Source organism: Haemorhous mexicanus, chromosome 4 (assembly GCF_027477595.1).
Source record: "Haemorhous mexicanus isolate bHaeMex1 chromosome 4, bHaeMex1.pri, whole genome shotgun sequence".
Taxonomy (NCBI): domain Eukaryota; kingdom Metazoa; phylum Chordata; class Aves; order Passeriformes; family Fringillidae; genus Haemorhous; species Haemorhous mexicanus.
The window spans coordinates 69,491,674-69,506,861 of NC_082344.1; the positions used below are offsets into that span (position 1 = coordinate 69,491,674).

The window sequence follows — 15,188 nt, forward strand, 5'->3', positions numbered from 1 at the left end:
ATTTCTAAACTTCCTCAGTAAGAATTACAGATTCATCTGCTCCTTTGTCATGTCTGTGCAGGCAATGCAGAGCCCTAGGGTTGTTCTGTGCTTTTATAGGTCTTATGCATCATACCTCTTTCAGACAAGTGAAATAGTCCTGCCTCTGTGATATCACTGGGCTCGGCTCATACAGCAATAAAATACATATTTCAGTATTCACACAGCCTATAAAAACCATCAAAATTTCCTTTTATTTGGAGATTGTTTTGAATTGGCTTAGACAACTCCTACCTTGCTTTTGCTTCTATTTAATATCCAGGCAAAATTAAGAAAAGATATTTAACATGAAACAGTAATCTTAGTTTTGTTCAAATATTACATTTATTTTAATGATTCTCAGATCCCTATTATATCCATCTAGAAAGAAGGCTTTGTATTTCTTCCTTTTAGTCTCTCTCATCCTATTCCTACTGGAAAACAGACTTTTCAGCAAGATGGCTGACGACTTTTCCAGACAACACGGTTGCTTTAAGAACCAGGTCTAAAATGGCTGTGTAGCTGTTGATTTTTTTTTTTTTTTTACAGAACCCCAAAACCCTAGTAACTATGTGGTATCGTGTTTTATTCTGGGGAGAAGTGTTTTCTCTGTGAGCTCATGGGCTGTTGCTCTGGCTGGAGTAGAAGATGTTTTTCTTTAAAACAAAAACTGACTCCTGTGGAAGGCCCATGTGCCACCTACAGTCACTCAGCGTTTTCCTGTGGGAGCAATTTGTACAAATACTTGAAATTTTTTAAATCTCAGTCTTTTCTTAAGCATTACTTCACAATGCTTGGTAAATGAACACAATCAATTAGTATTTTTAAACTGTATCTATTTGGGAAATTTTCACAGACTGTATAATCAATCCTTTTAATATACAGTAGCAAACCCTGTAACTTCCAGGTATAAACAAATCTGGAACAAAAGACTGTACAAAAACATAACGAATTCAGCTCTGAAAAGGCCCATGCATCTACATTGTCTGCCACCCTGAATACTAATGAATTTAATGAAACTATTGAAAGGCTGGTTACTTGTCTGCATAAATGTATTGAGACCTCTGTAATCATCTGTTTGCTGTCTGAAACCTCTTGTCAATAGTTTAATGACTTCAGAGCATATTATTCTTCTTGTATAGGCTTCATATAATGTTTCTACATAATTAAACAGCTTTGTTAGAGGAACTGCCATTAGTTGCCCCATTTCATTTGGTTTTGTTATCAGCCAACCAGAAAGAAAAAAAGAATAACAAGAGAAAAATACAAGTGCAATCTAGTGAGAGATGTGTAGATTGGGAAGATGTTGTTTGTTTGGTTTTTTTATGCCATTAACATAAAGCACTATTGTCAAGTTGCATATTTTAAACAATTTTAACCATTTAAATGCAGTACATATTTAAATACTTGTAGAACAAACACAGCTGGCTAAAAATCTTGCATTGCATTTGGGAGCCTAACATTTTAAAAGCAGCTCTAATAAGTATATAAATAGTAATATCCATTATTTTTTTAATTATCACAAAATGTAAACACTAGCATTTCTATAGCCATAGTGACAAAAGCATTGTGATTTTTTTTAATATTCAGACAATTGCATAGTCCATCTTCATGAATACTTCTGAATTTAAAATACAAGTAATATAAATTGCATCTACATTTTTTGTACTTTGCAGAAACCCTGAGCATCTTCTTTAAATACAAAAAAGAACTCCATAAAATTACCAACTAATTTCCTGCATTTGTCTAGTCCAAAGCCTGAACAGATAAACTGCAAACTTTTATTGCTATGAAACACTGTTTTCAGTCACATTTTGGGTCAAACCTGAACACTTCTGCTACCCCTTATGTATAAGGTTAGGTAACATGTATTTTCTTTGGGGTTGAGGCAGGTGTAGAGGTGACCAAGTGCCGGGTGTTGTGAGTTACCTGTGAGGCAGGAGAGGTCTGGTCCCACAGCTCCCTTGTCCCCCTGAAGCCCTGTTCTTGGGGCAGCCATCTTGTTGGCAGGGCTGGCAGCCATCTTGTCCACAGACAGTCCCAGCAGCTTTTCCCCCATTTTTTCTGGAACAAGGAAGGCATTAACACCCAAACCTCATGTACACAGATTGTAAAATGCCACTGTTTTCAAATTAAATTATAATTTATGCAGTTTGATTCTTGTTATTCACTGCATCTACCAATACAGTTAAAAATAAGCAAAGTACCACATAATACTGCATTAATTGAGTACTGAAATATTTGATAAGAGATCCTACTGCTGGCCAGGACTCGACTAGCATGTGAAGAATATCATGCTGCTTGTAGTCCAACTATTAACCAGCACTAGTGTGGCACATCTGACAACTGCCCGATTTATGTGCTATTTCCTATCAAAAACCATCACAGCTCCACCAGAAAGCCATTTTTTTCTGTCACACCCCGAGATCCATAAGGAACACACGTGTGTGCAGCAGAACGCCTGCCCAGCCTTGGCGGGCGGGCACACGGCCGCACCCAGCACAGGATCACAGGGTCCTCAGGGCTGGAAGGGACCTCTGGGCATCACCCGATCCAACCTCTGCCGCAGAGGAGAACACCGTGCGCTGTACTTTGCGCTGAGGTCATGTGTGGCCTCGGCGCCCTGGGCGGCTCCGTGAGGCACCGGCGCCCGCCCTTCACAGCGGGCACGGCCTGTGGCTTTCCCGGCCTGGCGGGGACCGTGGGCTGCGAGCGAGCCACGCTCGGGGAAAGAAACCCCGGCACGGGAACAGCCCCGGTGCCCATCGCAGCTTCAGCCGCTCCCCTCGGGCGGCTGTGGGGAAGAGTTGCAGCCCCGCCCGCCCCTCGGTGACGCCATCCCCGCCGCCCGGCGCCACCGCCGCTCTCACCGTGCGCTCCGGACTACGGCTCCCGACGTGCCCGGCGCCGCGGGGCGGTGCCGGGCGAACGCGGCTCCCGGGCGCTGCTGGGCGTGTGGGGATCGCCGCGGCCCGGGCGGCGGGACAGGAGCGGGGCCGGAGCCGCCCGCCCGCCCTCCGAGCGCCGCTATGGCGTCCATGCTGCTGCAGAGCTGCGGGCGGCGCGCCTGCCGCCTGCCCCGAGCGCTGCGCCGCCCGCCACGGCCTGGTGAGGCTCCCCGCGGGCCGCCCGCCGGCTCCGGCCCGCCGGGCCTGGCCGGGAGGGCAATGGAGGGGGCGGGGGGGAAGAGCGGCCGGAGGAGTCTGGGGGCTCCGGGCGCGGGCGGAGAGGCCGCTGCGGGAGGGAAGGGCCGCGGCCGAGTCCCCGCCGCCCTGTCCGCCGGGGCTGGCGCTTCTCCCGGCCCGGCCCACGCTCGGCGGCTGCTGCGGCCTCTTCGCATGTGCTTCCGCGGCAGCGTGGCTGGAAGGCATGATTTACCCTGAGGGCAGTGGACACGCGTGTCTGCTAAATGCCGGCTGGCTGGGGAAGGGATAAACACGTGCTTTTTGTTAAAGTGCAGGAACGCGTTACTACGTCTCGGTCCTGCCTGCCTTGCTCTCGTCGTGGCTTGGGTGTGAAGTGGGGTTGTCACTAGTCATGTGCTTCTTCTCTTTATGAAAGCACAAGGCGATGTTTTCTTAGTCTGTGTTAGGGGCAAAATATGAATTTGCCTTTTTCCAAGTGGCTTTGGAAGCTTAGGAAAATAAAAAGGAAGCGCATCGTGTGATATTGATTAATAATGAAGATAATTTTGCAGTTTAAATGTCTCTGGGTGGTGAAGCTTTGTGGTGTGAAACAACTGATAACTTGTGAGGTACTCGGGGCCTGTGGCTGCTCTTTACATCCTGAGCTGGAATGGCAGGGGGTGAGCGAGGACTTGCCTGTCACTGACACAGAGCCCTGAGCTGGAATGACAGGGGGTGAGCGAGGACTTGCCTGTCACTGACACAGAGCCCTGAGCTGGAATGGCAGGGGGTGAGCGAGGACTTGCCTGTCACTGACACAGAGCCCTGAGCTGGAATGGCAGGGGGTGAGCGAGGACTTGCCTGTCACTGACACAGGGAGGGTCCTGAGCTGGAATGGCAGGGGGTGAGCGAGGACTTGCCTGTCACTGACACAGGGAGGGCCCTGAGCTGGAATGGCAGGGGGTGAGCGAGGACTTGCCTGTCACTGACACAGGGAGGGTCCTGAGCTGGAATGGCAGGGGGTGAGCGAGGACTTGCCTGTCACTGACACAGAGCCCCAACTTGTCGTGGGAGTGCTGTCACTGGGAGCAGGGCAGCTGCACGCTCACATCCAGGCAGACCTGATGAACTGTAGGGATGCTTGTTCATTGCAAAGAACAGCTGTCCTCTTGGTTACCAGTAGTCACTCAAGTGTGGTATCTTCCTCTGACTGATGGGTTTTGTGAGCTACTGTTGTAGAGTCATTTATTTAGGTTAAGCCTGGACAGTGTCCTGAACAAAAACCTGGGGTATCCTAACCACCCAGTTTATTTAAAATGGGGAAAAAGCACATTCATGTACCTTCAAATTAGATGGGAGCTTTGATTGTCCTTGTGGCATAGCATAAAGTACTGCTAATGATTGCTGCAATTTTGGTTGTTCTAAACCTTAGACAACCTAAGCTGAAATGCTGTGATAGAATCAAATAATTAGTGTGCTGTGGTGCACTGTGGGTATTGGTGCCTTTATACTTTTATTTGGGGTGTTAATCTATTACTAACACATTCTTGTATGTTGTATTTTTTTTCTGTATCGTTTTGCTTTACTTAGCTCATCTTCTTTGCTTTACGTGTAAGTAGTCTAAGATTAAGTTAAAGCTAAGTGCTTCTAAGAATCCTAAACGTTATTCCTGTGAAGATCAGACTGTTAAGTACTGCAAGCTTACACTTCTCTAGGGACTTACTTCATGATAGCATTTTATTTTTAAAAATTCTAAACATAGTAACAGTATGGCTATTCTACATTAAAAACTTTGGGTTTCATGCTTCATTAAATTCAAGTATGAAGTTTCCCATGACTATTTTTCCACGAGGAACATGTTAACATACAGCTTCTCTGGCACTACTGCCCTTCTTTCTTACTAAGCCAATGCAGGTTTCTTAAACGAGCAGTGTTGAGTATGGTTAAGCAACATTCACCTTGTTCAGATGCTTTTGGATATCTGTATTATCCCAGAAGCAAGGATTATGGACTTTACCCCTTTTTGAAGGAAGTATATATTTTATTTCAGGGCTGGTTTACTCCTAGGTACATGGTTATAAGAGACACTGCAAAATCTAAAGAGCTCTGGTCAGAACTGGCAAAGCTGCAATTAACATTTTCTGTTAGCCTGTTCACGCTCTGAACGTGCTGTACAACAAGAAGCTTAGCATGTTTTCTCATGGTAACCTTGAAATTTTGTTCTTTGACCCCTTCCTTAACATTTAATGAGCCTGGAAAGAAGATAAGTGAAGTGAAAGTGTCCTGCTGCTATGGAGTTTTATCTGAGAAACTCAAGCCAGTTGAGTTTCACATCATCCCTCTTATTTCTAGGGGCACTGTCCATAGCAGGCAATGTCCTCTCCTAGCAGGACCCTTGCTTTAGGCACATAAGGCTTTGTGGGTTTCCTGGCACTCGGGTGAGACAGATTACTGTGCTGTGACTTATCCCTCCAGACACTGAGTACTTCTCTGCTTTGCTCAGCTGCTCCTTGAGGTCAGGGATGTCCTTCTGGGTTGGCCTCTTGGGCTGTTATTTAGCTACTGTTCTTTCAGTAAATATTGGAGAGTATCACAGTGCCTTCACAGATTCTCAGGGCTTGCTTTTTGAGCCAAAAATAGACAGTTTTTCCTTGGCTCTACTTGGCATGACAGTGAATGTTAGAGTTTGATACAACTTGACATGGGTAGATCCTTTGACTTAATAATGCCACAGCTTTTGTTGTAATTTCTTCAGAGCCCACTTAGCATGGAACATCCCTTAATTATCAGGATTTTCCTCAGAGAAGTTAACTTATCTTCTATACCTTCCAATTGTCCCATCTGATTTTGGCAGCATCTATTTCCCCCTAATAATCAGGGTATTTTGTTGGGGAGGGCTTTGGGCCATCAGCACTGGGAGCTGATTTTTCTCAGATACAGTTATCTACTTTAGGTTCTGTCATTGGCCATATCTGGCTTTGGTGGTGGGAAAGGGTACCATGGACCTCTCAAATGACCTTTGTATCTTGCTGTCTTTTAGGATTGACCAGAAATGGTAGGTTCCAGATGGGAGAAGCAAACCACAGTATGCCTACTCTATCCAGACTTCCAATTTTATTTTGGTTGCAGTGAATTCTGAAAAGATTGGCCAAAGAGTCAACACATTTGAAGTCTTGCTTGCGTGATTTTTTTTTTTTTTTTTTATTATCTGTCTAGAAGTCTCTTTGCTCTTGGCAGTAGCTACCTATTGAGTTACTGTAGCAAGGTCTTAATACAAGATTTATTTTTTTAAGTTGCTTTAGGAAGATTAAGTTCTTTCTAGCAGGATCAGGGATGACTTTCAGTGATTGCAGATTGGTGGCATTTTATGTTGTTTATGCTTCTTTTGTGGTTGGAAGACTTTCAGACATGGCCCTTTACTGAAGCACGTGACTTAGATGATTCATGATTTGATGATCTTCTCAATTTATTTCCAGAATGGATGCTGTTTGTCTGTGTACCTGGATAGAGGGTGCTCATATATTGGGACTTTATTAGCTACTATTAGGACTGATCCTGAGGTAGCGTTTCAAATAAAACTCACGTTGAGGGATACAATGTTTTCTGGAAAGTTAACATTTCACATACTTTGGGTCAGGCTCTCACCCCTCCCTTCAAGACAATTTGTATCCTTTGCAGAGAGATCATGGGGTAGAGCTATTTTTACCAGGTGCTAATCAAAATGGGCAGCAATGTATTGGAATAGTGTTATGGTTCCACCTCTCTAGTGAAGTCTCTTTAGGTTTTTGCTTGTGTTTTATTTGTTTTGCTTAAAACAAGCCAAAAAGCCATTTTAATTCTAAACAGTTGGCAGGGGCTCCATTTGGATCATCTGATACTATGTTGTCATAGTGCTGTTAAAAAATTACATTTGCTTTCAGTGAATTTCCTCTGCAATATAGTTTCTTGCCTGAGGGACTTGAAAACCTGTCTTCAGACAGTTGAACAAGAGGAAACCAACCTCACACATCCACAGAGTTCAACTCTGAATGTTAAGCAACATCTTTTTTGTGCTTTCAAACATAGTCATTTCTATATAAAGATTAATCTTTTCACTCATGTATTTGTGTGCAGTTCACTACATGGATAAATGTCTTCCTGAATTTCAGAATTGGTGCTAATTATTGGTATTTTTCTAGGTAACTTGGGAGATCGGGCATGTCTTAGCTGCACATCCCTGAGGCTGGCAAACAAAATGTGAGTAAATATGAACATTTTTCTGAACTATCAGTTAGTATACTGTCATAGAATGTAGGTTTAAATCTAGACAAAGTGCTAAAATGTTAGCTCCAGCTTGTGTTAATGACAGATTAAAGGGAGTCTGAGTATTACTTGCTTCACCTGGTTGGTTGTGTGTGGAAGAAAGAAAGTGAAATCTTCCCTCTTTTGCCCACTTCCTCCCTTTTTGTTTCACTTCTGATGTGAAAGCAGTAGAATATTAATGTCTGTCTTGGGTGATTCCAGGTGTCATAATGGGATCTGATGAGCTTCTTGCATCCTTTCACCATGGAGTTCCGTAGAGTAAACATTCAGTTGCAGCTAGTTGGAAATCACAGTTGACAGATGGGAGTGCAGTGCATCAGAGTGGGATCTCTGTTAAACCAGAGAAAGGAGTTTATTGTATGTCGCAGCCTTGGGTAATGGTGTCCTCTTCTGAAAACAAATCCAGCTGTTGTGTGCCCTTATGGAACTGAAGGAGTTGAATGTTGGCAGAATCCATTCTCTGTTCCTGACTTGGCTCACAGGGTATACTTGTAGATAAGAATTTCCTAATGCCTTTCCTTGGAATCTTAAAATACTGGTTCTGTTCTGTATTTATAAGCTAACTGCTCAGGATACAAGTACTATTATTTGATTTCCCAAGTTTTCATTTTAACATAAGGTTGTGTCCCTAGACACAACCCTCTAATACAAAACAAACCAATTCTTATTTAGACATGTTAGTTCCATATAATTTGCTGTAGAATTAATGTGATTAATTTTTTAAAATACATCAAACGTTTTCAAATATCTATTTCTAGTATGTTAGTGTATAAGACCTGTCTTGGCAAGCTGCAAAATTATGGTTTTAAACCTGTTAGGCTGGAGCACCTCTCCTATGAAGACAGAAGATTGAGGTTCTTCAGTGTGGAGAAAACTCCAGAGAAGCCTTACAGCACCTTCCAGTACCTAAAGGGAGCTGGAGAGGGACTTTTGTCAATGGAATGGAATGACATGGCGAGGGGGAATAGCTTTACAATGAAAGAAAGTAGGTTTAGATTAGATATAAGGAAGAAATTCTTTGCTCTGTGCTGGTGAGGTGCTGAAACAGGTTGCCCAGAGAATTTGTGGATGCTTCATCCCTGGAAGTGTTCAAGGCCAGGCTGGATGGGGCTCTGAGCAACATGGTATAGTGGAAGGTGTCCCTGCCAGTGGCAGGGGGCTTACAGCTGTTGGTCTTCAGGTCCCTTCCACCCCAAACCATTCTGTGATTCTGTGATGAAATAAGCAGCAGAATATTGGGACAGAAAATCTAATTCTATTGAGAAGGTTTGGGGTGAGGTTTTTTGTTTGTTTTCATTTGGAGTTTTTTGTTGTGGGTTTTTTTTTTTCCGTAATCAAAGCTGCTATTAATATAATGTTGTCACTTAAAATATAACAAACTAATGCCCACACCCCACGTGACACTGATCTGAATGCAGGGGACTCTAGTGATAAGTACTGAGGACAGGTGGAATAGGCATTGTGTGTCTGACATCCTTCTTGGGAAAGTGTGTTGAGAGAGGCATATTTCTTGTAATATTTTTATTCCCTGCAGACTCAGAACAAGTTCTGCTGTCAGAGCATGCTTCCTCTCTGCATGCAGAGGAGTGTCAATGTATGTAGGTGGAACTTGGCTTGTAGGCCTGGAGCTCTGCTTTTGGGAAATGCCTTGGAGTCAGGGTGGATTGATTTATGCAGGTGTTTTAATCTGGTTTTGAATATGTAGTTTATTTTCCTAAAGTAATTAAACTGTAATTCTTATCAGTTAATATCTGTGCACATGTGTTGTTTTCTAGCTAGCCAAGAGACTGTTTTGTGTAACTGTATATGTTCCAGCACTTGTCTGACCACTGAATGGTCAGTTGCTGAAACTTCAGTTTAAACTAGAAAATAGTGTGTCTTTAAAAAGTAATAATTTAGTATTTTTTTTACAAAGCTCTATTTGAATAACATTGGGTAGACAGAACCATTAAAGTAAATTAAAACTCTTCTGAGCGTATAATAATTAAATTCAAAAAGTGTTTCTGTCTGAAAATTGAGTAAGGCTAGCACTTTTAAGTGTATGATAAACATTTTTTTCCTTAAAATGTTACTAAGACCTGTAAAGCCACTTGCACCTATTTTCTGTTCGTTGACTGAAGACAAGAGCACATTCTGATTTTGTTTTCATGGGTTTTGTTTTTCACTGGCTCCATGAGGAAAACACCTCAGTCAGTTCTGTCCTGTAGATATCTTACTGCTGCTATTTCAGTTTGAGGGACAATAATGGAACTAATGGAACACTAATAAGAAACATTTTATGTACTGTTTTATTTTTGTCCCATCTTTTATTAAAAGTGTGTACAATCCTACTTGCATATAACAGGTGGTTCTTCTGTGTATATTGGAGTGTTAGTGGTGTTTGAGCAGTGCTTCCCTGCTAACTTGAGTCTACATTTAAGTAAAGAAAAGAACAAAGTTCTGAACAAGGGAGAGTAGTGTTGGTTCTGTCTGTCCCATCTCAGTACCATGATATAAGTTTTTGCAAAAGGTTCTGCTGAATAAGGAAAACTGGATGCATGGAGATAGTAAGAGAGGAACCTGAATGAAATCAGATTCCTCTGGTACTAATTCTCTGACTCAGCACCTATCTCAAGTATATGACTTACATTTTTTTTTGGTTTTGAGTGTTTTGCACAAGCAGGAGAAGTAATAGAAGGGGCTTCTTCATGATACTTATGAATTTACATTTAATTTTATGAAATTACAATTAGTTTTCAAGTGTAGCTTTCTAAATGGAAAGCATATGTGGTGGCTGCTCTTTATTTAATTGGAGTAAATAAACTACCTTTTCAAAGTTGTATAATGGAAAATTCCCTGCAGGTTATATTTTTTTTTTTTTGGCATGAAGTAAAGCCAAATGTTCTTTTCATGCATAAACATTGGTTTTAATCAAAAATTATTTTTCCCTTAAATATGCAGTAGATATTTCTCAAATGTTGTGTTTTATAAATACATAAATATATATATCTGTGCAAATATATATCTGGAAATAGCTGATGATCTGTTGCTAATTCTTGAATGCTTTTTTCTTTTGAAGGACTGTACACTTTAAATATTGCACTGGTGTCCCTCCTGTTTACGCCTACTCCAAAAAAGCTCACTATTGTTGTTGGACTAAAGGATCTGAGCAAATACACTTCACTTTTACAAGCTCTTCTGGCTCATGGACGCCACTAGCAACCGTGGGTGTTTTAGGTCCCCAGTATCTCCCAGTTAGGTGGTGGCATTCTTCACGTCCCCTTCAAGATGACTCCATAGTTGAAAAGTCACTCAAGTCCTTAAAGGACAAAAACAAGAAGCTGGAAGAAGGAGGTCCTGTATATAGTCCAACAGAAGTGGAAGTTGTAAAAAAATCTATTGGGCAGAGGATTGTGGATGAACTGAAGCACTATTACCATGGGTTTCGATTGCTGTGGATTGACACCAAAATAGCTGCGAGGATGCTCTGGAGAATCCTGCACGGGAACACTTTGTCTCGTCGGGAGCGGAGACAGGTACTGAGTAAAGACCACTTTCCTCTCGGTGTCCTCAGTGATTGCTCTGTTTATTAGAGCTGAGTTACTGCTTTTTGTTGTCTTCTGTTCCTAGAATTAAAATTCCTTGGAGTATTTCCTTCCTCCTCACTATGTGGACGCTAAAATTTTTGTGTATTACCCCAAAACTTTTTTCCTATGTTCCTCGTTATTGAAGATAAATTTGTTATTTTCTTGTTGAAACAGCCGAGGATTCTTCTGTTTTGTCACATGGGCAGCAATTGGGGTTTGTTCTCAAGTTTCCAGCCATGTGCCATATACAGTTGTTTTCTCTGCTTTTTCACTCCAGCTGGAAAAATAGTGGGAAACACTGCTAGTAAAGGTTATATCTGTGCTGGTTCAGTTCCCATTTGTTGCTTAATGGGGTTCTTTTGAATGGGATAAAGGCTGCAGGCTGAATTGCATGATTGATGATGTACTATCTCAGATAGAAATATAGCTGAAATAATTTTAGCCCAGATATATTTCCTTTATTTATGGCATGTTGCTTACATTTATGAAACTAAAAATGCAACTGATAATTTTAAAGAAAAGGGAAATGAAATCTGGAGTGCAAAATGTGAGTGCTTTCAAATTTGGATAATATATATGTATTTCAATAGTAATTTCAGGTTTTGGATGACATAGGTGTATTTAATTAGAATGAAAAGTTATATGGGTATTTAAAAACATCGGATGTGAGTTTGTATAAGAAAAGACTGCAAAATATTAAGCTGGTATCGTTAATTTCTTTTTTTTTTTTTGTAAAGAATACATTGATATTCAACTTCAGTTCATTGGCAAAATATCAAACGTGCTGATTTGACAGTTCTCACTTTACGGTTTTTAAGGACAAGCTGTTTAAGCAGTTTATAGAGATTAAAAATTCAAGTCTGTCTTCCTGCCTTTATAAAAAAAAAGCATTTCAGCTGTTGCTGGAAAGATGTTCTAGAAGAAGAGCTGGAGAGCAGAAGGTGTGTGTGCCCTGGGGCAGGAGTGCACAGTGCTGCCTGTGGGCAGTGTGGCTCTCTGCAGTTTGTACAACTGCACACACAATGTGCTGAGTTCACATCTCTGCCTTCAAAACTTCCAGTAGATGATCAAAAATACAAGTATCTGCTCATTGTTTTTGTCATTTCCTGATAAAAGTTGGTCACATTTGAACAATTTGGTGTGTAATTAAAACCCATCACCCATCACATATTAAATGCAGTATGAAAATTCTTCCTAAATTCACAAGGTTAGACAAGTAGCAAAAATTGTTACAGGCACGTGTAGCAGTTTCTGTCTCTGGGTGGGTGTGGTTTCCTATCAGACTCCTCTGCTCCATGGTCTCAGCATCTTCAGGCTCCTTTAGCTGTGCCATCTTCCTTGGCTGCTACTAGAGAGTGCTTGGCAGCTGATCCAGCTGAGACGGGCCTCAGCAATAAATAAAACAGTCTCTGCTGACGTGAGAGGGGATTATGGAGTACCAGAAAGAGTAACTGAGGATAGGGGAAGGTGAGGACTGCAGGACTTCTTGAAGTAGCAGTTCTAGTTTGTGCTGTTTTATTGAGAGCTTTGGGGAACTTAAAAAGCTAAGCGAGACAAATTAATTCATGGTTTAAAACAGAATGGGAAATTCTCCAGGGGGAAGATTGGAATCATTGATTTTCCTGCCTCTTTCATATTTACTGAGCTGTACTTCTGAGAAATTATATGAACAGCAGTAATATTCCATCAATTGATGGATTTATTCATTTGATTACCTTTTGATTTTGTTATCTAGTGATGATAGAGCTGTCTTGCTCATGTTTAAGTCGTGGTCTGGCATTTGGCCTTCCTAGATTTGCTTTTTATGCAAATGTTCATTTTCAGTATTCTCTTTTTAAATGTAATGGCCATTTATTTGTTTGCAGATACAAATTAGTGTTTACATTGGTGTGGCCTGTCTCTTATCTAATGATAAGTATGTATGTGTTTATATGCATGCAAATCCAGTGTAGGAGATGTAGAGAAAATAGTTTTAATAACTACAGTAATATTAGTTTCTCTATCTATGTTTTGTGTTTTCTGTACTTGGAGAAAGAGGACATTGTGTCTCTGGAGTTGAGGGCATGGTAGGTTCAGAACCCAGGGTCACTGAAAAGCAAACCAGGCTGCAGCTGAAAAAACCCTTTTTGGGGTTTTTTAAACCTTAGCTCAAGTTTGTTTCAACACAGCTCATTTTTTAATCAGTTCAACCTTAAATTTTAATATACTGCTGATTTAAAGAAGTCTTAACATTTTCATGCTGGATTACCTCCTGAACTTTAAAAAATATAAAATAAAAATTGATGTATATACTGCTTTAAAAGTATTAAGCTGCACATGAGTTGGCAGTCCTAGAGAAATCTTATCTTCATGCAGACAGACAAATGAGTTATTTCTGCCTGCCCTTTCCTTCCTCTTTGGAGGCAATAATGGAAAGATATCCAAGCAATCTAACCACATGAACAAGCAATTGCAACATGGCTAATGCAAAGGGACCTATTGCTTATGTAAACTACAAGTCAATTCCAAAATTCTGCTCCTACAATTGCTGGCAGGGTTTGGATTCAGCAGGGCCACAGATCTACACTTAGGAGAGAAGGCAGGAAGAAGTAAGACATGGTACTGATGTAAAAAAAACTAACTGCTCTGGTGCTGGCTCCTGCAGCAGGGTGGTTCAGGATGTTGCAGTGAGGTGGCAAACACAAGGGAGTTTGTGGCAAGTCTGCCAGCTTTACAAACTCTTCCCTGCAGAGGAGGGAAGAGTGGAATACCCAGCTGTAGCAGCAGATAGAGGGAGTCACAAGGTTCTGGTGCTGTGCTGCCAAACACTGTGTGTGTAATCGTACACCATTGTATTAGGTTCCTGCATAAAGCTGTTTTCCTTGAGTCAGCCGAGGGTGCAGTGCCGTGATTTGTGAAAGCTGATCCAGGACAGTGCTGCTGTGAAAAGCTTGGTGCTTAAATCAAGTTTTCCTGCCCCACTCCCGCTTGGTTTGTGCTGATCCTTTTTCCCCTGTCTGTGTATGTATTTATGGGTCAGTTTTAGCTGGATCAGTGGTGTGACTGCCAGTGCCCCTTCATGGCTCCTTATACCTTGTCTCAGGTTAGCATTAAGTTGCCTTAATCCGGTGGTAAAACTGCTTCCTTGATATGGATTTTGTAGAAACCCTTGCACTCACTGTCTGAGAATAGAGACTGGGGGAAAATAGGAGTTCTGTGCTTTATAGAAATTTTTGAGTTTTTTTTTTTTTTTTTAGGGAAAATGTACGTTTTTCTGAGTTTTAAAATTTTCTTCCAAACTTTCTTACTTTTTTTTGTTTTTTAACTCCATGGTAGTCATTTGCCTTCTATTGTTGGAATGAATGGAAAAATCCTTGAGCCTCAAAACAATGGACCAAAGCATCCCTTCTGGGAAACTGAATTTTTTTGTGTACAAAGAAAAATGCCAGACTTTGAATCTGTAGAGCATGTGCCTTCCACATACAGTAGTGCTTAAGATTTTGGCTGGTTTTATGGTAAGAAAATTCTGAATAAAGTTTAACAGGTTTTGTATTCTGGCAAATCAGTCCTGAGGACATGAGATCTGTGCTGGTTGTTGCTGCAGTTCCCCTTGATTGCCATGAACTGTGGTGAGGGGCTGGAGTGGGCAGCATGGGTTTACTTTTGTAATTGTATTTATGCTGCCAGTTTTTGCCACTTGGAGCTGTGGTTATCAAGTCTTGATGTGGAATGACAGTGCTGTGGCAGTAGAGTACCAGAGTGCAGCTCTGATTTAGGAGCTGATGGGATTCTCAACAACCAGTTTTTTTCCTTTGTAAAATGAGGTAGAGTCAAGCAAGATCTTTGCTCCCCAATATAAACCAAGTTGTGAAGCTTTCAACAATTACTGAAAGATTTAATAATGGACTGTACAGCCTAATATATATATTTGTGAGTGTACAGAAATCACAAGGACAGTATTTATTTCATGCAGTTCAAAATTCAGTAACGCATGCTGCCTGCTTCAGAGGATTACTGCTCTGGAAATGCAGTGGTTTAAAAAAAAAAATCTACCAAGATGGGCTCATTACCGTGGATTTAAATGTACATTACAATTGTTATAAGGCAGAGGGGGAGGGATCTTTCATTTTATTCTTGATTACTTATTCCATAGTAGCTCATGCATGTAAGAAGTGGTGGAGCACAAATAAAGATGCAT

At 41.4% G+C, this 15,188-nt stretch overlaps 2 protein-coding genes across 6 annotated transcripts in view; one reads left to right on the plus strand and one right to left on the minus strand.

The window, feature by feature from the left end:
- The window catches only part of NSD2 (nuclear receptor binding SET domain protein 2), a 99,964-nt gene extending 96,937 nt beyond the window's left edge, over positions 1–3,027 (minus strand). For all 5 annotated transcript variants that reach the window (XM_059845332.1, XM_059845330.1, XM_059845331.1 and 2 more), the window contains exons 1-2: positions 2,889–3,027; positions 1,948–2,082 (exon numbers count right to left, since the gene is read on the minus strand). The gene's annotated coding sequence lies outside the window, so the exon portion shown is untranslated. The remainder of the gene's footprint in view (positions 1–1,947; positions 2,083–2,888) is intronic.
- Positions 2,996–15,188, plus strand: part of LETM1 (leucine zipper and EF-hand containing transmembrane protein 1) — a 28,871-nt gene continuing 16,678 nt past the window's right edge. The window contains exons 1-3 of the mRNA XM_059845333.1: positions 2,996–3,126; positions 7,322–7,379; positions 10,504–10,960. Coding sequence (XP_059701316.1) covers positions 3,048–3,126; positions 7,322–7,379; positions 10,504–10,960 — 594 coding nt within the window. The 5' untranslated portion in view covers positions 2,996–3,047. The remainder of the gene's footprint in view (positions 3,127–7,321; positions 7,380–10,503; positions 10,961–15,188) is intronic.